The 21,406-nt window shown below is 35.1% G+C and overlaps 1 protein-coding gene across 1 annotated transcript; it reads left to right on the plus strand.

The window, feature by feature from the left end:
• The first annotated feature begins 5,608 nt into the window (after positions 1–5,608).
• Positions 5,609–18,023, plus strand: LOC129902257 (protein S-acyltransferase 8-like). The gene is made up of 5 exons (XM_055977404.1): positions 5,609–6,056; positions 13,643–13,828; positions 15,730–16,032; positions 16,127–16,360; positions 17,130–18,023. Exons 1-5 carry the CDS (start codon positions 6,018–6,020, stop codon positions 17,628–17,630), a joined length of 1,263 nt encoding a protein of 420 aa, XP_055833379.1. The 5' UTR covers positions 5,609–6,017; the 3' UTR covers positions 17,631–18,023.
• Positions 18,024–21,406: the final 3,383 nt, after the last annotated feature.

Below are 21,406 nucleotides of genomic sequence, written 5' to 3' on the forward strand. Positions count from 1 at the left end.
GTCACTTTGAATGATGTTAATTATGTCATTTGGAAGGGGGGAATGGAAGACTTGCTTTATGTCAAGAATTTGTATCAACCACTCTTTACCACTGTAAAGCCTGATAATAAAACAGATAAAGAGTAAAATCTGTTACACAGACAAGTGTATGGATTTATTAGACAATAGATTGACGATAATGTGTTGAGCCATATTTTTGGAGAGACACATGCTCGTACCTTATGGGAGCATCTTGAAAGCTTGTATGCTCGAAAGACTGGAACAATAAAATATTCTTAATAAAGCAAATGTTAAGTTTAAAATATCATGATGGTTATCCGATAACAAATCATCTGAATAATTTTCAGGGAATTATTAACCAGTTGTCTGCTATGGGCATAAAATTTGATGAAGAAATTCAAGACTTTCTTCTACCTGGTTCCCTACCAGACTCTTGAAAAAAATTTAGAACTTCATTGTCAAATTATGCTTCAGATGGTGTGATCTCTATGAATTCCGCTAAGAGTAGTGTCTTGAACGAAGAAATGAGAAGAAAATCTCAAGTTTCTTCTTCTTCTTCATCGGATGTCCTAGTAACTGGTTTCATGGGGAGAAATAAAAATCGTGGTTCTCAAAATAGAGAACATAGCAGAAGCAAATCCAGAGGCAGACTTAGGGATATTGAGAGCTACATTGTGGCATGAAAGGTCACATAAAGAGGTTCTGCCGGAAATTGAAAAGGGAGAATAAAGAAAAATTGGAAAATAAAGAAGATGGTAATGAAAATTGCCTAGCCACCATCTCCACCGAAGATCTTGTTACATTTCTTAATACAGATCTGATAAATATTGCTTGTGATGAGTCAAGCTGGGTTGTGGACACTGATACCGCATCTCATATGACATCAAGGAAGGAATTTTTCTCTTTCTATACTCCTGGTGACTTTGGAACCTTGAGTATGGGTAATGAAACTGTACCTAGGGTGGTTGGTGTTGGTACAATCTGTTTGGAAACTAGTATTGGAACTAAACTAGTTTTGAAAAATGTAAAATATGAACCTGATGTTCGTCTGCACCTAATTTCTGTTGGTGTTATAAATGATGAAGGATATGTTAGTACCAATGGTGGTGGAAAATGTAGACTTATTAAGGGTTCCTTGGTTATGGCTCGTGGTAATAAACATTGTGGTCTATACTGGACTACGACTTCTACTTGTGCTAATATGGTGAATGCAGTTGAAGGCGATAACTCCTCAACGTTATGGCACAAAAGTCTTAGCCACATCGGTGAGAAAGGACTCAATGTTTTGGCCAAAAAAATTGTTGTCTGATTTTCAAAGTGCTAAATTAGAAAAATGAGAGCACTGCTTGGCGAAAAAATAAAACAGGGTCTCCTTTAAGTCTAACACTCATTCAAGAAAGACATTGTTACTTAAGTTGGTGCACTATGATTTATGTGGTCCAATTAAGACAAGGACATTGGTTGGTGCACTCTATTTTGGCACTTTCATTGATGACTGCTCAAGAAAGTTTTAGGTCTATATCTTGAAGACTAAAGACAAAGTATTGGGTTCTTTAAGCAGTTTCAGGCTTCAGTTGAAAGAAAAACTGGAAGGAAACTAAAATGTATTCATACTTATAATGGTGGTGAATATTGTGGACCATTTGACGAATACTGCAAGCATCAAGGTATTAGACACCAGAAGACTCCTACTAAGACTCCTCAGCTTAATGGGTTGGCTGAGAGGATGAATAAGACCTTGATGGAAAGAGTTAGATGTTTGCTTTCTGAAGCAAAGTTACCGAACTCCTTTTGGACTGAGGTCTTATTGACCGCTGCACATATTATTAACTTATCTCCTACTGGTGCTTTGCAAAGTGATGTTCCAAATAGAGTTTGGTATGGAAAAGATATTTTCTATGACCACTTAAAAGTATTTGGCTGCAAAGACTTTGTACATGTGCCGAAAGATGAGAGGTCAAAGTTAGATACCAAGACAAGAAAGTACATCTTTGTTGGATATGACCTTGATGAATTTGATTACAGGCTATATGATCCAATTGAGAAGAAGCTGGTGAGAAGTCGCGATGTCGTCTTCATGGAAAATCAAACCATTGAAGATATTAATAAAGCGAAGAAGCTAAAATCTTCAAGTTCAGATGGAGTAGTCCATCTTGATCAAGTTACTCATACAAGTGTGAATGACGTTGGTGGGCTTGATGATCATGGTGATGCTCGGAATCAAGTCCCAGATCAATATGTTGATGTTGATGATAACAAAGATGTTGTTATTGATGATGCTCTTGCTCATGAAGTTGTGGAAGAAGCAAATAATCCTCTTAGGAGGTCCACAAGATAGCGTACTCCTTGCTCTCACTATTCACCTAATGAGTATGTGTTACTCACTAACGGGGATGAACTAGAGTGTTATGAGAAGGCCATGAAAAATGAGCATAAGAATCAATTGATTGAAGCCATGCAAGATGAGATGAAATTTTTGCATGAGAATCACACTTATGAGTTGGTGAAATTGCCTAAGGGCATGAGAGCTTTGAAGAACGAGTGGGTGTTCAAAGTTAAAGTTGAAGAACACAGCTTGAAGCTCAGGTACAAAGCTATATTGGTTGTTAAAGGATTTGGTCAAAGAAAGGGTAAAGACTTTGATGAAATATTTTCTCTGATTGTAAAAATATCCTCCCTTCATATAGTTCTTGGTTTGGCTGCTAGTCTTAATTTGGAGATTAAGCAGATGAATGTGAAGACGACTTTTCTTCATGGTGACCTAGAAGAGGAGATTTATATGGAACAACCTAATGGCTTAAAAGTAAATGGTAAAGAAAATTTTGTGTGCAAACTCAAAAAGAGTCTCTACGGGCTAAAACAAGCTCCTAGATAATGTTAGCACACCTTTTGCTGGTCATATGAAGTTGAGCAAGAAGATGTGTCCTATAGCTAGGGAGGAAAAAGAGAATATTGCCAAAGTTCCATATTCCTCCATCACCGGAAGTGTAATGTATGCAATGGTATGCACTAGATCTGATATTATTCACGTTGTTGGTGTTGTCAGCAGATTTCTCGACAATCCAGAAAAACAACATTGGAAAGCTGTAAAGTGGATACTCAGGTATCTGAGAGGAAGCTCAGATAAATGTTTGTGTTTTGGAGGATCAAATCCAATCTTGAAGGGCTATATAGATGCTGATATGGCAGGTGACCTTGATAATAGAAAATCCATTATTGGATATTTGTTTACTTTTTCAGGAGGAGCTATATCATGGCAGTCGAAGTTGCAGAAGTGTGTTGCACTGTATAAAACTGAAGTTGAATATATCGCGACTACTGAAGTTGGCAAGAAGATGATATGGCTCAAGCAATTTCTTCAAGATCTTGGCTTGCATCAAAAGGAGCATGTCGTCTATTCTGACAGTCAAAGTGCAATAGACTTGAGCAAGAACTCCATGTACCATGCAAGGACAAAACACATAGACGTGAGATATCACTGGATTCGAGAAAAGATAGAAGATGAATCTATGCAGGTTGAAAAAATTTCTACAAATGAGAATCTTGCAGATATGCTGACCAAAGTAGTAATAAGGGACAAGTTCGAGTTGTGCAAAGAATTTGTTGGCATGAGCTTTCTCTAAGAATATGAAGATACCTCTTTCTAGTGAATGAGACTAGAGGGGATTTATGGGGTCCAGCACCTCTTTTTCTTATTCAATTATTGCTGCAAGAAAAAAAGAAAAAAAGAAGCAACAAATGTTAAATTAAAAATTGCTGCCAATGTTGAATGAAAAAGTAGCACAATTTTGTTGACAAAATTATGAACGGTGAAATGAAAATTTCACCTATAAAAGGAGCTCTTCAGCTCCTCATTCAATACATCCAATTCACAAACATAGAGAAAAAATTTGAGATGTAAGGTATTCCATAGACTATAAGAAAATAGTCTGTGAAGAAAAACATAGTATGAACGATATTTTTTGTAAGGTGGAAATCAAAAGAGTATTATTCATTTTGAGTGTGTGGTAGTCTTTTTTGAGTATTGTACTCGGTACTATCCAGTGTAAAATTCTTTACTATAGTAATATTAGTTGCTCCTCTTGGCCCATGATTTTTCTCTTATTTTGGTTTTCACGTAAAATTTTTGGTGTCATTATTTTTTCCATTTTTTTCCTACTATTTTGACTATATATATTTTTCTGTTAGTCCGTTTTTTCCAACATGATAAACCTTAACCAGTAAGAAGATGAGAAAGAGACATTTTGAATTGAGTTGAAATTATTGATGTATCTGACACATTATTGAGTTAAAATTATATGTATCTAATTTTTCTCAGTGTATCTGATTAAGTGTATGTGTATCTGAACAAATATATGCATGCATTGGAGATTTACGCATTATAAGAGATTTACGCATGTATCTAACACATTATTGATGTATCTGATACATTATTGATGTATATGACACAATATCTGAATAATAGTTCTTGAATCTGAGTTAAGAAGTCTAAATTTTGCTGAATCGACCAAAAAAAAAAGAATTTTGATTGTTTTGATTTTTTTAGGAGTTGTGATATGTCATATCTTTTAAAGTTGTTGCAAACGTAATTTTTTCCTTAATCAATGGTTTTAAGTCATATCCCTTAATTAAGACACACACCTTAATTAATGACTTTCAATTATACTCTTAATTAGACGCACAAATTAATATGTGTATCTCGAATACATGTATTCTAGATCCAAAATATGGTAAGAAGTGTAATATTGCAACTAGCGTGAATCTAAGTAATTAGCTCATAAAGTAATGAATTTGTATAAGTTATAGTGGATTGAATTAAGCACATTAAAATGGGTTGAGTTCATAAAACAAGTGGATCATTAATTAGCTCAAACCTAAATAAATTGGGTGTTTTATAATTTTATGGGCTAATTTTTCCATCCCCGCTTCATACATTGAGCTAGACATTACAAGGTTCACTCAAGTATGAATTGAGTGTCAATCGCGTTTTATTGCAATTTGGGATATGACAAAAGAAATTGATAATATTTTGATCAATTATAAAAATTTTAAAATATAGTTTTCCTGCATACCGACTTATGAGTTCATGTTGCTTTATCATGTTGCAATTGAGCATCTTTTTTTTTTTGATTAAATGGAAATTTAATCTTTTAATCATAAAAAGAACTAATCTTTTTTTGAAAGCAATGGTACAAGCTAAAACCAACCTAATTATTAATCAAACAAAGTCAAAAGTATATTTTCTTTCTAAATAATTTGGTGCAAATAACACTAATGCCAATGGTAAATTTGCATGTCTTTTTTTCCCCTTAAGCTCTTTTTGTCATGAATATTCCTTGCCCTCCTTAACCAGACATTTATATACTTTCACATCTTTGTTTTTATATTTTTCTTTCTTTATTAGAGTATTATTATTTTTTTCTCCTTAAACATTTTCGATATGACAAGAAGCATTCATACATCTAGACTGTCCAAAATCTTAAACAAATCTAATGACCAAAAATGATAGTCAAAAACTATTCTGAAAATCATGTCACTACTAAAAATAGTGACCTAAGAGAGAGAAAATTAATGTAGTATTAATTAAATTTTTCCCTAACTTTAAAAAGTGTTTAGCCTTTTTCGAAACCAGTTCAATTTTTTTTTTTAAAAAACAATTCCCAAAAACATAAACGAGGGGACTTTTTTCCAAAACCGCCACCACCACCCACCACACACCACCTTCTTTCGTCCTTGTAACCCCCACGCTCTCAAAATCTCTTCTTCCTCATATTCCAAATCAAAATCCCAGAAAAACCCTTTAAGGAATGCTATTTTTTCGAGCATTTGGCTCACAAATTGCATGAATTTGTTGAGAATTTACTGAGAATTTTCGTTCTCTGTGTTTTTAGTGTTGGGTAGGTTTTGAGGGAGGAGGAGGAGGAGGAGGAAAATGAATATTCTCAAGTTTCAAGTCTTTGACTCTGTTCCAGCCTAAGGTTTGAAAGGCCGTAGCACGTGGGGTTGAGGCGTGCCCCATGGCAAAGCGCGTGTACCAAGTCTGGAAAGGAAGCAATGTGAGAAATTTCTCTTACTTTCTTGCTTGTGATTGTTTGAATTTTGCTTTTCTCTGATGTTTTTTCGTGTGTTATGGTTTGAATGTTTCTGGGTTTTGCTTGAATTTTTGGTTAGGGTATTTTTTGATGTAGTGGGATTCAGACAATTTTTTGTTACTTTTAAGCAAGTCTTTCATTTTTTGGTCAGTAACAATGTTTTAATATCATCATTTTAGAAATGAGCTGTGTTGTTTTGAGGCACTATGAGTGAGGATAATAATATAAACTTTTTGGTGTGTATATCAGTTACTTTCTTAAGTTCTGCATAAAGATCGAATTTTTAATTTCTTAGTGTGATATATCTGCAGCTTTGAGTTATTCTCATGGCCTTTAAAATGTTAAGTTTTGATCTGAACTGTAAAGAATGTTACTCCTCAACATTCTTTTTATTTTGGAATTCGTGGGATTTGCATCAGTCAAGCATCTAACCCCACATGCTGGAGCTACTGCTGATTAAGAAGATGTTTTCCAGACAAGGGTCTGCAAGTTCCTAACATTCATAAAATCTAAAGAACATTGTTGAAACTCTTCTTTGAGGTTAAGACATAGCTTACATATGTGTACATTCAATAGATATACCCGCACACAGTTATGTATAATAAAAGATCTATCCAATGAGAAAAAAAAAGAAGAGCTGTATCTTTAATAATACTTGAAATGTCATATTCCAATAATGGATTTTTTTTGGTGAATATGGATGCTAGTTGCTTAGGAATCTGATCGTGTCACATGGACTTTCGAATTCTTTTTGACATATAGAAGGTATTGCTGCTGTCTTTCTTTACTTCGTGACACGTTGAGCATGAATAGTGCTAATGTGTATATCTGTGAAGATACAGTAGGCAACCCTAAAATTGAGAAGGATTTCAGAGCTCTTTTTGTTTTAAGGGTTTGTCTGGTATGTAGAAACAACAACAACAACAACAAACCTAGTATAATCCCCCACAAGTGGGTTATGGGGAGGGTAGTGCTTACACAAACCTTATCCCTACCTTGTGACGATCGGGAGACTGTTTTCGATAGACCTTCTCTTCAAGGAGAGGTGAAAATAATAACAAGCAATATCAACAACAAGATATTAAGATAAACGAAGCAAAAGAAACAATTAGGTATTACTAGAGATCTAAGAATAAGCAAGTGTAAAAATAATACTAATACTCCTGGTACAGAAAAGAAATACATTTGGCAACCTACTAATTTTCTACCTTAATTCTCTACTTCTACACCCTCATATCAAGGGCCATTAACTTGGAAGCTGAAGCTGCGCCATGTCCTGCTTAATCACCTCCCCCGATACTTCTTTGACCTATCTTTACCTCTCCGCTCCTCTGACCCACGGTCACCCACCATGGGCAACCTCTCACACCTTCTAATTTGGGCATTTGTATCTCCTCTGCACATGCCTAAACTATCTCAGTCTCCTTTTCCGCATCTTATCCACCACGTAGGCCACTCTCACTTTGTCCGATTTTCGAATATCTTCTTCATTCCTAATCGTATCTCTATGTCCATTTCATCATGCTCATTTCTGCTAATTTCATCTTATTGGTAGGTAGAAAATGTTTTCCAACTTTTTCATGTTTGGTTGGCTTAAATGTTTTGAATTTCTCTCTTAATAGTACACTTTTCTCTAATTTCTGGAAAATAACTTCCTTGGCAAGAGGAGGGAAGTCATTTTTCGAAACTCTCCCATGCTACTTCCAACATATGGTTTCCATACCCCCAACCCCCCACCCAAACCCCAACTCCACCCTGAAAAGTTGGTTAATTTGTCATGTTATAGTCTTTGGAATATATAGGTTTCTTACTTATCAAGCACCAAAAAAACATATGAGGAATCACTTATTTTCTTGTGGAAAACATTTTCTGGGATTTTCAAACTACTATTAGAATTGAGTTGAGTAGCAAAATGACATTTCTCTTAAGTGGGGGTGAGATTTGTGAAAAGTACACTTTTAGGTGTATGATATTTATAGGATAGAATGACAAGGATGTAGAGACACTCGATTAAAGTTAAAATTATGAGGAAGCATTCTATCTTGTATGACCACGTGGCAATGCTTTTAAAGTGAAAAGCTCATAAAAGGAACAAGATTCACGGGGCTTGAAGGGGAAAGCAATAAGTGAGGCGCACACTTCCTTGAAGTGAAATGCAAAGTTTACGGAAGATTAATAAACTAGACGTATATGAATTTAGTAGCATACTGATTAAATTTTAAATTACCCCTTTTGTCCCAATTTTATGTGTCATTTTTTTCCTTTTTAACCTGTCCCAAAAAGAATTACATACGTTGTTATTTAAAAATAATTTAACTTTAAACTTCCCATTTTACCCTTGAAGAGATGTTTTATAATCACAAAAATGTTCATGATTTTTCTTTGAGAAAGTAACATGTTGTATGTATTAAACACAAAACAATACATGGGTTGCGCTGAAACCATATATACAAGTGAGCAAAAGAGAGCAAAACCATTCTACTGTTCTAATAGGAACCTATGTGTCTAAGACTGTGTTCTCAAAGGCGATTGCCTTTGTGCCTTTGGTGAGAGGCGAGGCGAGGCGAAGGCTTTGCGCCTATTACTGGTGATGCATTGCGACCTTGCAAAGGCGAGCAATGGCAACGCGGTGAGGCGACACCATTGCCACCTTTTAATTTTTTTTTTAAATAACAGACGAGAGTTAATAATTAAAAGGCAATATTAGGTTTTTTAAAAACAGACGTGACTCGCGACTCTCTTCTCCAATTTTCTCTTCAGCACAGGACTTTCTTCTCCTCAGCTTCAGTCTTCAGGTACGTCGTTTTCTTCTTCTTTTTCCTCTGCTTCGCGGCTTCTCTTCAGCCACAGTTAGTTTTTTTTTTTGCTTCTTCTTCTTCTTCTCTTTTTCTTTCCGGCAAGTAACTGTGCAGTTAGCAGTGTGCAGAGCTTCCTATTACTCTGTTAGTCATTTCTCTATTTTTTTATGCTCTATTTTTTATTTCTCCAGACTGCGATCTGCTTATTTATTTTATTTTTTAAAATCTTCTAGTCATAATTTTTTTTCTGCCCAACTCAATTTAGTCATTCAAGTTCTAGAGTTCTAGTATTGCTTGTTAGTTGTCTTAAAAATTATTGAGTCATTCAAGTTCTAGACTTTTAGTATCTACTATCTACTATTAGTTTTTGAATTGAAATATTTGCTAATATGTTATTGCTATTGAGATTTTGGTTATTTATATATCCAATTTAATATTTTAAGTTTTTGGTATTAATTGGCGCCTCAATTCAAACAGGCAAGCACCTCGCCGCGAGGCGAGGTAGACCCTTGTCACCTTTCGCCGTCCAAAACACTCACTCTAAGATAAGTATAGTATCCTCAGGTTAGATCTGGTTGCACCAAAAACAAACGAGCTCAATACAGTTAAGTTTGATCTTCTCCACTATGTGGTTACTGTTCTCAAAGAATCTAGAGTTCCTTTCTTTCCAAATTGTCCACCAAACGCAAGTAGGGACCATTCTCCATCTTTTTCTGTCAACTACTCCAGCTCTAGCTATTTCCCATTTAAAGAGAGCTTCAGTAATCTTGCTAGGCATTGTCCACTCTATGCCTATGAGATTAATGATCTTCCATAACTGATCAGTTATCCTACAGTGCAAGAATAGGTGGCCAACTGTCTCCTCCTTTTCACAAAGAAAACATCTTGAGCAGAGAGTCCACTTCTTCTTGTTTAAATTTTCATGTGTGAGCATAACTTCTTTGGCCAGTAACAATGAGAAGCATGGAACTTCGTATGGTATCTTGGACTTCCAAGTATGTTTCCGGGGCTAGTTGGTGGCTTGAGTTCTTGGTTGGTTTATCATTTTGTAGGCTGCATTAACACTGAATTTTCCACTGCTATGTTCCTACCATCTCAGAGTGTCATCTCCATTCTGGGTTCCTGTGAAATTATCCGGTTGTTTGTAGAACTCAAAGAAATCTATTCATCTCCCAATCATTCAAGTCTTTTCTAAGTATCAATTCCCAACCTTGAGGTGACCACATTTTAGCTATGGATCTCTATTGGTGATGAGCTAGAGCATATATGTCAGAGAATAAATCTTTCAGGGCTCCATTCCCCAGCCAAGTAGCCAATTATCAACCCAAAAGAATGTCCTCCTACCATTTAGCACTCTGATAGAGACTTGGTTTTTAGAGCTTGCCATAATACCCTTATAGACCTCCAAAACTAACTCCATGAGTTGAGTTGATTGGTTTAGTGATCCAGTTGGCTTGTACTTCATATTTGGCTTTAATCACCTTGCTTGATAAACTCCAAGGGTCTTGAGAGTACCTCTATAACCACTTCCATATTTTTACTTTTTTATTGACTCCTTTCAAAGGAGTTAAGATCAGTTGAATCTAAAATTTGAGGGCTTTGCTGTGATTCTTCAAATTTCTAAATCCCAATCTACCTTGAGCCTTCCTGAGAATTACCTCTTTCCAATTATCCAGGTGATAGACCTTTTTTTTGGTTTTTACCCTATCACAGAAAGTTCCTTCTTATGCTGTCCAGTCTTTGAACTACTCCCATAGGAATGGGAAAAAGGGACATCATATAGATTAGTAGTGAGTCTAATACAGAGTTAATCAGAGCGAGCCTTCCTCCCATTGACAAATATTGGTACTTCCATCGTGAGAGCTTTTTCTCACATTTCTCCGGGACATTGTTTCATATTCTGGTAGATCTTGACTTGGCCCCCAGTGGCATGCCTAGATAAGTAGTGGGAAGAGTCTCCACTTCTCCCCCTGGATTAGTGCCAAATCCTCCACGTTTGATACTTCATTAATTTGGAAAAGATGACTCTTTCTCCAATGAATATTCAACCCAGAAATGCCTTCAAAGAGAACCTGTATAATTCTCAAAATTCTCAATTGTTCTACTTTTGCATAACAGAAGGTCAAGGTGTCATAAATATCTCGAAGACGTGTAATCTCGTGATTGTTGTGTCCATTCATGGTTATCTCAAAATGATTAGATAGTTGCTAGCAACAAAAGAAGGGTTAGGAAGGGAATTAGGTGTTACTCTGAGGGCCTGCCAAATGAAATACTATTTGTTAGTCAACCTAGTGTGGATTTTATCCTCTTCTTGATGAACTGTGCTCTAGTTGGCCTTTACCTGAAGAAGTTGAAATAGAGTTGTTTTAACATTCTTGCCCCTTCACTGAAGGTGATCTCAGCATGGTACATGTGCCCTAATACACTGACAAACTTCTTAAGGTTCCGCTAATGTGTGCTTTTCTCAGTAGATATTTGTGATTAGAAAAAGAAAAATGTAGCTATCTTCCTTATTGGCAGTCTTGCTAGACTTTCTTGGACGTTAGTAGCACTTGAATTCCTATAATTAAAGGTTGCTTATTCATAAAATTAACCTCAATTCTACTTATTGTTGCTATATGTGGTGGAGTGCTGGCCAGTCAAGAACTCTCATGTTCAGAAGATGCATGTTGCGGAGATGAGGTTGTTGAGATGGATGTGTGGACATACTAGGAGTGATAAAATTAGGAACGAGGTTATTTGGGAGAAGGCGAGAGTGACCTCTATGGCAGACAAGATGAGAGAAGCGAGACTGAGATGGTTTGGACATGTGCAGAGGAGGTGTTGTTGTTGTTGTGTACTTATCAAAAAAGACATAAACTTCAAGTCGAATCATCTTCATTATTTTCCTATTTTGATAAGCAAATATTAGGTGTGTTAAAATCCATGTGCTACGCTAATGCTTGACATTGCAAAAGTAGGGAGGACCTGGTAAAAAGAAGGGGAAGACCCTATGTAAAAGTCACTGTTGTAATATTAATGAAGTTTATCAGGCGGTTTTCCTCATAAATATCTTCTTTGTGCGGCTACCCCTCTAAGCTAGATCATTGACTTTTGGCGCCTAAATTCCTTTCGTATTGGCTTTTTGTTAGTACCATCCTCCTGGACCTTACAATTAGAGTTCCGTTTGTGTTGAGATATATATGTATAATTCAAAAATCATTGATTATAGGCAGAATGACCTGGGAGGTCCTTGAATTTGGTTCCGTTTGTCAATTTGACCCTTATACTCACGACTTCGTCAACTGAACCCTTAAAACTCAGTAAATCACAGTATTTTAAACACCTCTGACCGTTGACCGAACTTATGTGGCATTAATATTGTTGAGTTGGAAAAATGCGTGATTGCACGTGTCTTAAAGCTAGTGGGTATACTATTTTATATTAAAAAACATAAATAAAAAAAATTTAAACCAAAAAAAAAAACCACTCCCCCCCTCCCCCCACCCCAATCAACCAAATCTTTTATCCCCCTTCTTTTCAGCTTCCCTGATGCAAGAGTTTAACTTGCATCACTCCCTCGCCCTTAAATGCTCCCTCAAAATTTCCTTCTTTTGCTGCAAATCAACACCGCCTATAGCGCTTCTACCAATCTCCCACCCTCAAATATTTAATTTCGTGAGTATCTTTCGAATCTTGTATGAATTAATGTGGGTGATGATGGATATTGAAAAAATGAATAATTTCATGAATAAGCTTGAAGAATAACTAATGGGTTTTATGAATTTATGAAATTAATTGAAAATTGTGATGGGAATTTATTGGGTTTGTGTTTGTGACTTTTAGTGTAAAAATCTAAGTCAAATAGGAAGAATTACACCTATTTGGCACGAATTGGTTCTCAATTCTGAACAAATATGAAGAACACAATGTTGAAACTTTTCAGAATGTGCAAAGGTAGTTTTTTTATTTTTTTTATTTTTAACATTTAATCTCTTATGTGTCACTAAAAATGATATGGAATTCCACATGTAAATGGTTGTGCTACATGCACACATATCGAATGAGAAAGGGGTTTGAAATATTGTGTTTCAATGAGTTTAAGGGTTTAGTTGGCAAAGTCGTGAGTATAAGGGTGCAACTAACAAACGAAGTCAAGTACAAGGCCCTCCCATATCATTCTGCCTTGATTATAAAATCATGATTATAGCCAGATCTAGATTTGTTCTGAACAGAGAGAAGTCTTGAAAAAGAAATTGGAGAAGATTGCCATCGGAACATTAACAATACCAATAGAAGGAATCAGTATACCTGCTACGTGCATTTTCCGTTTTGCTTATGCCACTCACACTGCTTGCTTCCACTCATCCTCATTCTCATGACCACCCAATTTTTGTTGCTACCATGTGTAAATCTGTCTGTGCTCAAGCCTAGTAGAAAATATTTTAAATTTAGACCAGTTTTTGAATGCTGGTTTAGACCACCGAGAGGAAAATAATAAAGAAGGGAATAGGTGAGACCATTTGCACTGATGATTGCAATGAAAAGAAATTCTTCATTTCTTTGCCATGAAACTGTCTCTTGATCTTCCAACTGTTCTTGTGAATCAAGGATGAAAAAGATAAATCATTTTTCAATATTTTCATTTGCAGCAACAACAGTGGAACTATTCATCTGTTGCGTCTGTAAAAATCAGCAGTCGCATGCCATGCTATACTTTTTGCTTGGGGTTTCATCTGCTTTGTTTTTTTACTCATTTCCTGTCTCTTGCAGTATTTTTTTCTACGTGGCAGGTTGATTTTTGGGCCGGATGCAAAGTCGTTGCTCATCAGCTTATTGCTTATCATAGTGCCCGTCACTGTTTTCTGTGTTTTCGTTGCAAGGCATTTGCGCCATGAGTTCTCATCGTACAATGCTGGATATGCTATTTTGGTAGTAGCAATTGTTTTCACCATTCATGTAAGCTGTACAGTACTTTTTTAACCAATAGGGATTAAAAAGTGTGACAAGTTTGCTTTGCTTTGAATTCTTCTGTTTTTTAGCTAGTGGCTAGTTGCTGCATTTCATTTTGTTGATGGATATTGTAGCATTTGCATCTAGGATTTCTTTGCCCCTATGTGTGTATGGCTGTATTTTCATTCTTCTGATTATTTATTAGCTTTTACTTTTATCTTTTTTTACACATAATTATAACAATTTTGTGATTAGATATTGCTATTATGTTTTTTGGTTGTTTTTTGTGTGGCTGTAGGTGGGTATATTATCTGTAGTGCCAAGGGCAGTAAGATTTCTGGTTGGAGTATGGTTTTTAATTTCATATTACTCAGGGATCTGGATTTCTATTTTCTTAGATCTTTTAGTTACATAAGATGTAAAGACTTCTTCTGTTACTCAGGTATTTCAGACCTAATTGCTGAAGATGAATAAGGTAAATAACTACAAAGATCATCTTAAAAAAACAAAACTAAGAAGAATTAACCTAAATAGCCTTTACCCAACCTTTTTATATCTGATAGTATAGATGATTTTTTTTTGGCAATCTTAGGTTTCATTTGTTTGCCCTTAATGGAGGTCGGTAATCCAGTCTACACCATTCTGACCATAAAAATACACTTCTTTTTTTCTCTCCATGTCACCTCGTCTCTTTCGGCAAAAACAATTTCACCACTTCCTGCATATCTTTCACCAACTATCAACCAGCCAACCGAATTATTTTATTTGTAAGATTCCTAATATTTTATTTGGAATTATATATCTTGATTCCATTTTTTCAATGGCAATTTTTAGTTTTGAAATTAAAGGTTTAAAGAGACCCATTTCAGTTATAATTTAACCCGTGGCTGGAAGGATGCATTAACCCGCGGTTAGAAGGATGCATCGATAAAGATGGCGGGTTTGGATGGGATGGGTAAATTTCATTAGAAAAATGAACAAGGATGCCTGCATCCTTCAATATCATTAACATAAAAAAATTAATAAGTTTTGGCCTTGGCTCATTCCATTTTCTGGTTTTCCCTCTCTTTTCTGTTCTATCGGGACAAATAAGTGTTGTAAACTGATGAGAAGTGGAATCTTTACTTGTCAAAGTGATGAAGATAAATTTGTACTTTTACCTTCTGCATTGCTAATGAACTATTCCCAAGTATGTTTTCTGACAATTTTGTAGATGACAGATTCTATAGCTGCATTTAATAAATAGGCTTGAACTCTTGTCATTAAAGCAAATTTTGTAAAGAAAATGTAGATTGGATAATTTTGATTAAAAGATTAATTTATGTAGGCCCTTCTTTGATTACATATGTTACAATAATTGTTTAATTGATATCAAGTTTAATCAATCCTTTTTAAATTTGAATTGTATATTTAAATTGTGCACATTCAGATGTTGAAAAAACAATCAGTCTTAATCATATCATGTTCAAATCTAGACACCACATCTTAATATTCAGATATGCATTAAGATTCAAACGTCTTAATCTCAATAAAAACAAATGAGGCCTTAATTTTCTTCTTAGTTTGGACTGTTGGAGGTTGCACTATTTTACTAGTTAGACCCTGCTGAACATGTGGAAATGTCATGTACATATGGATATGTTTTGTCAGCTCTCAGATTTTGGTAGTGAAACTTTTAGAATTTGATTGAGGTTACTTGTTTTATCATTATGTTTCGGATAGATTTAGCTGAATGCAGTACTTCTGAAAATAGTTCCCTGATAATTTGTTGTGATTGTTTCTTTTTATGTTGAACTATGTACTGTTATTGCCTCTACATGAATCACTTTTTGATAGTCCGAAATAGTGTAGAGGAATAATAATACAACTCACAAGCTGTGGCTTGATCCACGAATTCGTTTTGGCAGGTACTGGTGCTTCTGCTTCTTACATCAGCTCGAGATCCAGGTATTGTTCCACGTAATTCTCATCCACCAGAGGAAGAGTTCCGTCATGAATTTTCTGCATCTGTAGAGGGTGGAAGACAAACGCCCAGCCTTCAATTTCCCCGAACAAAAGAAGTAATTGTTAATGGGATGCCAGTCAGAGTGAAATATTGTGATACCTGCATGCTATATCGCCCTCCACGTTGTTCGCACTGCTCCATCTGTAACAATTGTGTGGAGCGATTTGATCACCACTGCCCATGGGTGGGCCAATGCATTGGATTGGTAGGGTATTATACTATTTAAATTGGTTTTGAGAGTTTTCCGTAGTGTTTGGATCTATTGGGTTATTCTTGACAGCTCTCATTTTATTATGCAGCGAAACTACCGTTTTTTCTTTTGCTTTGTTGCTTCTGCTATGCTGCTGTGCATCTATGTGTTTGCAATATGTGCTCTGTACATCAAGGTGCTAATGGATAATAATCAAGGCACAGTCTTGAAGGCAATGAAAGAGTCACCAGCATCCGTGATTCTAATGGCTTATTGTTTTATTTCCCTGTGGTTTGTTGGTGGGCTCACTGGCTTTCACTTGTATCTAATAAGCACCAATCAGGTCAGCTGCTTTATCTTGTATTCATAATGGTGATAGGATTGGGTATTATAGAGGTTAAGGGAAATTTGATACTAGTTGTGCTTCAAGATACGGAATGAACCTGTCATTTGTGGTGCATTCCACAGGTAGGCCTTTTGTGATTTGCCTTCTGGCTGCTTTTATACCTTTGTTGGGCCCATGAATGTGCTGCTGTTAATTTTTTTAGCAGAATATGGTAGGAAGTTTTTGATTCCTTTTTGACCTCGTGATGCAAGGAAAAGATGAGGAGCCTAATGTACTTATAATTGCTTCTGCATTTTAGTGTACTGTTGCACTTGGGTAGGGTTAGGTTGGTGTTTTATGTCTTCTTTTTTATTTCAAGTTGTTCCTTAGCATTTGTGTTTAATAGTTGCAGGTAGTTCTTGTAAAGGTTTTTGGCTGGTCTTGTTTAGGATAAAATGCACTCTGTTTTCTAAATTGCTTTTCTTTCCTTGTATTCATTTAAACCAACTAATCCTTTTTTGCTGGTATTCATGCATTATTATCTTATAGTCAAGTTTGTCGGTGTAGTTGTTAAAGTAAATAACTTCTAGACAAGGTATCTTGCTGTGAGATTCCTCGAGAAGCTTGTTTAATGAATGCCCTTCTTGCTTCTTTAAAAGCTGAGGTCGATTCAGTAAATGTAGATATACCTGAATATTTGTAATTGTTTTGAAATTTTCCTCTTGTGCTGTTTTAAATATGCAGCAGTCTGGGCATTCACTCTAGTGTTTAACCTGTTCTTTTTCAGACAACCTATGAGAATTTCCGCTATAAAGCAGAAAACAGGATCAATGTCTATGACCTTGGCTGTGTGAACAACTTCATGGAAGTATTTTGCACAAAAGTAAAACCATCACGGAACAACTTCCGAGCTTTTGTACGAGAGGAAGAACCACGACCTCCTTTGCCCACTACCAGGGAAGCTGACGTCGAAATGGGTGAGGATCAACGGGTGAAAGTAGAAGATGATCTTGATTTTGGTGGAGACCTTCTAAAGATCTCACAGCGTCATAATATTGAAGACATCGAAGCAGAGATACGGAGCCGAGGGAGTGATGTGCCCCACCACAATTCTTCTGAGGCTGATTCGGTTCTTGGGTCAGATAGGCGAGCCCCCAATGTGCAAGCAGACATACGAAACTCGAGCTGGGGAAGGAGAAGTGGGAGCTGGGAAATCGCATCAGAAGTCGTTGGCATAAAAGCCAATGTCACTGAGAGCAGGAGCCATGTTACTCCAAAGGAGCCATAATAATGATTAAGGATGTTGTACAGTTGACGGCGATGGGCCTAACCTTTGGCTGCAGTTGCTTTTGCTTTCTGGTTAGAAAAAGGTGCCATTGATGGTAATATGGAGCTAAATGTAACTTACTACTGTAAGGTTAAATCTGTACTACATTATGTTCTTTTCCCTTTCTCATTCACCCGTGGATACTAGCCTAATATAAATATTCTTTTGGGAAAATTAGTGAATAGGTGTGTGTAATTTTTTGAATGACAAGGAACCTCCCTGTTTTGGCTTGCTGCTACTACTTCTAAGTTTCAATTCTGTTCCAATTGCAGGACTATTAGTTGGTTTGTTTTTTCTGAGACTTGATGTCTCTGGAAGTAAAGTAGAGGTGGCTCTTGCACATTTTCTTCACAATATTTTGTGCCTATCATTTAGTTTCTTTTAAATATTTTTCGAACCTTCCATATTATACAACAATTGTGGAAATAAAATGTTATTGGTTGGACATCAACAGACTGTTGGAATATTTACTGGTAGCTGTCTGGATAGAACATTGTGCCTGTATAGAACATTGTGCTGTTAAATCACCTCTTAGCTTGATTACACTATATGAGAAGTGCATCATTTGTTGCAGAATTGGGATTTGGATACAATATTCTCACTGTTAGCTTCATATTTGTTTTGAAAAATGCTTTTCTTGAGGTGAGGGTTTATTGGAAACAACTTCTCTACCTCGCTAAGGTAGGGATAAGGACTGTGTATACCACACTTCCTTTAGACTCTGCTCGTGATACCACACTCGGTTTGTTTGTTGTTGTTTAGAGAGCTATTAAAGCAAAAAATAGTTGTACAAATCTCCCCTACATTTCATTTGTGCATGGTAGAAATTGTAATGAATTAGTCCAACAGAAGTAAAAGAAACAAATGTTAGAATTAAAAAGACATCGATCTGGTTGAGATGATATCTCTAAATATATTTGTAAATGTCATGGAGACTGAATTAATACTTACCGATATATTTAATGCTATAATTTATCGAAAGAAGAATACGTTGATTCCAATACATAAGAATAAATGAGATATTTAAAAATTTGGAACGTGTCTGTGACGTGTCATCATATGTATGAGCCAAATATTAGTAGGAGGAAAAAAATAAATCCAAATTCACTGATACATCCAAATACAGTGTTCTTTCCTACAGTTGAACACCTACAATAAATCTTTACCTTCTTGGTAATTTGTCACAATTAAATCATGATATTAATAAGTCATACTAAATGACTTGTACCAATATATATATCATTTTATTCCTCTAAATTTTTGAAAATATATATAGATATTCAAGCAGTACACACTCTCATAACAAGAATATTATGTCTTCATCGATCAATATTTCGATTCTTGCAATATTTATTTTGTCGTCTTTGTTATTCTCTCTACCACGAACAATTATTGCTACACTAGAGCCAAATTCTCCAAAATTGCTCAAGAATGCTTGTACTGGTTATACAAAAGATTGGAATTCTTCATTTTGTTTGGAAATTATGAAATCAAATCCTCAAATCGTATTAGCAAAGGATCTGTTGCATCTAACCTTATCAATCATCGAGACAGGACTTATATACGCGACAAGAACACAAATATACGTAGAAGAACAGCTTAAGGGAAATATTCAAGAATCGAGGCAAGCTCTTGATCAATGTCACAATTTGTATGATCATATAATAGGTGTGTATAAAGGTGCTTTGATTCATGTTGAAAAACAAAAGTTATATGATATCGCAGGAGCAGAATTTTCAATGGCAGCTAATAATGCTGAATATTGTGAAAATTGGCTACATATTTATGATATTATTGATGCTGACATTTCAAGTGGTAGCAAAATTATTAAGTATCTTAGCTTGTCTGGATATAATGCGGTCAATGATCTTATGATTGCAGATTGGATTATCAAGAGGATGTAACTAGATATTCTTCTTTGTCCCTCGTCATATTTACCATCCCGGAAAAGAAATTAATTACTAGTTTTATCAAATTTATTATTTTACATTTTCTTACTTTTTACGTATTTTTTTATATTTCGATGACAAACTAAACCATCAAAAAAACTTAATTCACATATTTGAGGTATGCAATAGCGATTAATTTCCATAAAGAAAAAAGTAGTATATTTAAATGTAATATTTACTTGCATTTTGTGTTACTTTTCAAGATCCACAAGTATGTACGGTGCACATGCAACATATATATAAAGATTGGATTAATATAGTTATATAATTTTATCATAATAAACTAATTCAATTGACCAATTTTGTCCTTTTGCTACTCAAGCAACTTCTTGCCCTTATTCTTCACTTTACTCTATCAATTATGCTTACACGTTTTTCGTAAATATAGCCAAGTTGAGGACTTTTAATCAAAATGTGTATGATGATTATGTTAGGCTTACCCACAACGGTGAATTTACACAAAATAATGGAGTACATGAATCTATAATCTCTTCATAGAATTAAATATTTTATGTGTATATTTTTAAAAATTGGTGTAATCTTACACTTTTGCTATAAGAATATTGTTAAGTGGTGCACTTAATTGAATGTTGAGTTATTTAATTGGAGCATGTTTGGATTGACTTTGTTCAAGTACTTTTAAACATTTTTGTAGTGTTTGGATAAATTTAAAAGTGCTTTTAACCACTTATTCTTAAGCTAAAAAGGTGAAAATAAGCCAAAAACAATTCTAACTTAAGACTTATAAGCTACAAGTAGAAACGAACAAGCTCTTAGAGGACTAAGGATCTACTCCCACTTAACACTTTCTTTTGGTGACGTAACTATGTTCTAAAAATTCTAGATTCGTTGTTGGTTATACATACACGTACGTATCCATATCCACGAAACATTCACTTTATAAATCACCTATCTTGGAGGAGAGTAATTATTTTTATTTTTTTTCTATTCAATTGGCTGTATATAAAAGAGTCAATTTTAAATCTATGTGGACTTGTTTGGGATCTTAAGGTTCATTATGAAAAATGATTAGTTTTCATTTTTAGGATGGGGATTGAATTTTCCTCCGATTTGTTTCTTGTATAATAGATAAATTTGAAAAAGTAAAGAGAAGTTTTGAATTTTGTAGTCATAAACTAAAATGTATATCAAATATATCAAAATATTCTTTAATCTTAATCGTATGGTCTTAAACATGTTAGCTGGAAAATTAAAATTAAAGAGTTGTTAAAAAAATAATTAAATAATCTATAAAGAATGATAGGCTACACGAATTGAAATAAGAAAATACCAAGCAAATCAAAGGTGAGTATTTTAAGGCTCATAATAAAGCTTGGCTTAAGGCCCCAATATTCTTGAGTTACTTCCTATGATAACCTTTCAATCCATCAAATTAATTAATCAAAATCAAACTAAAGTGAAAAATTAATTGCTCACAAAGCCCCATAATTGTTGAGGGTTATATGTTCTAATGTTCGAGAGATTAGTGTATAGCGTACAATTTTATTCCCTTTGGAAATACTAATCAAACTATAGTATCATTTTAGAATTATATGAAGTGATTCAGGAAGTCTTAGCTTGAAGAATTTCGGCAAACAAAAAATTTCTCTTTTATAAAAACGGAAAAGGGCCTAAAATACCTTTGAGCTATTAAAAATGGTATAAAAATGCCCCTCATCCATCTATTGGGCCTAAAATGCCCTTGACATCCACTTTAGGTCCAAAAATGATCTTTTCTTTAACGGAAAAGGCCATGAGGGACATTTTTGTATCATTTTCAATAGTTTG

This window comes from Solanum dulcamara, chromosome 9 (genome assembly GCF_947179165.1).
Source record: "Solanum dulcamara chromosome 9, daSolDulc1.2, whole genome shotgun sequence".
Taxonomy (NCBI): domain Eukaryota; kingdom Viridiplantae; phylum Streptophyta; class Magnoliopsida; order Solanales; family Solanaceae; genus Solanum; species Solanum dulcamara.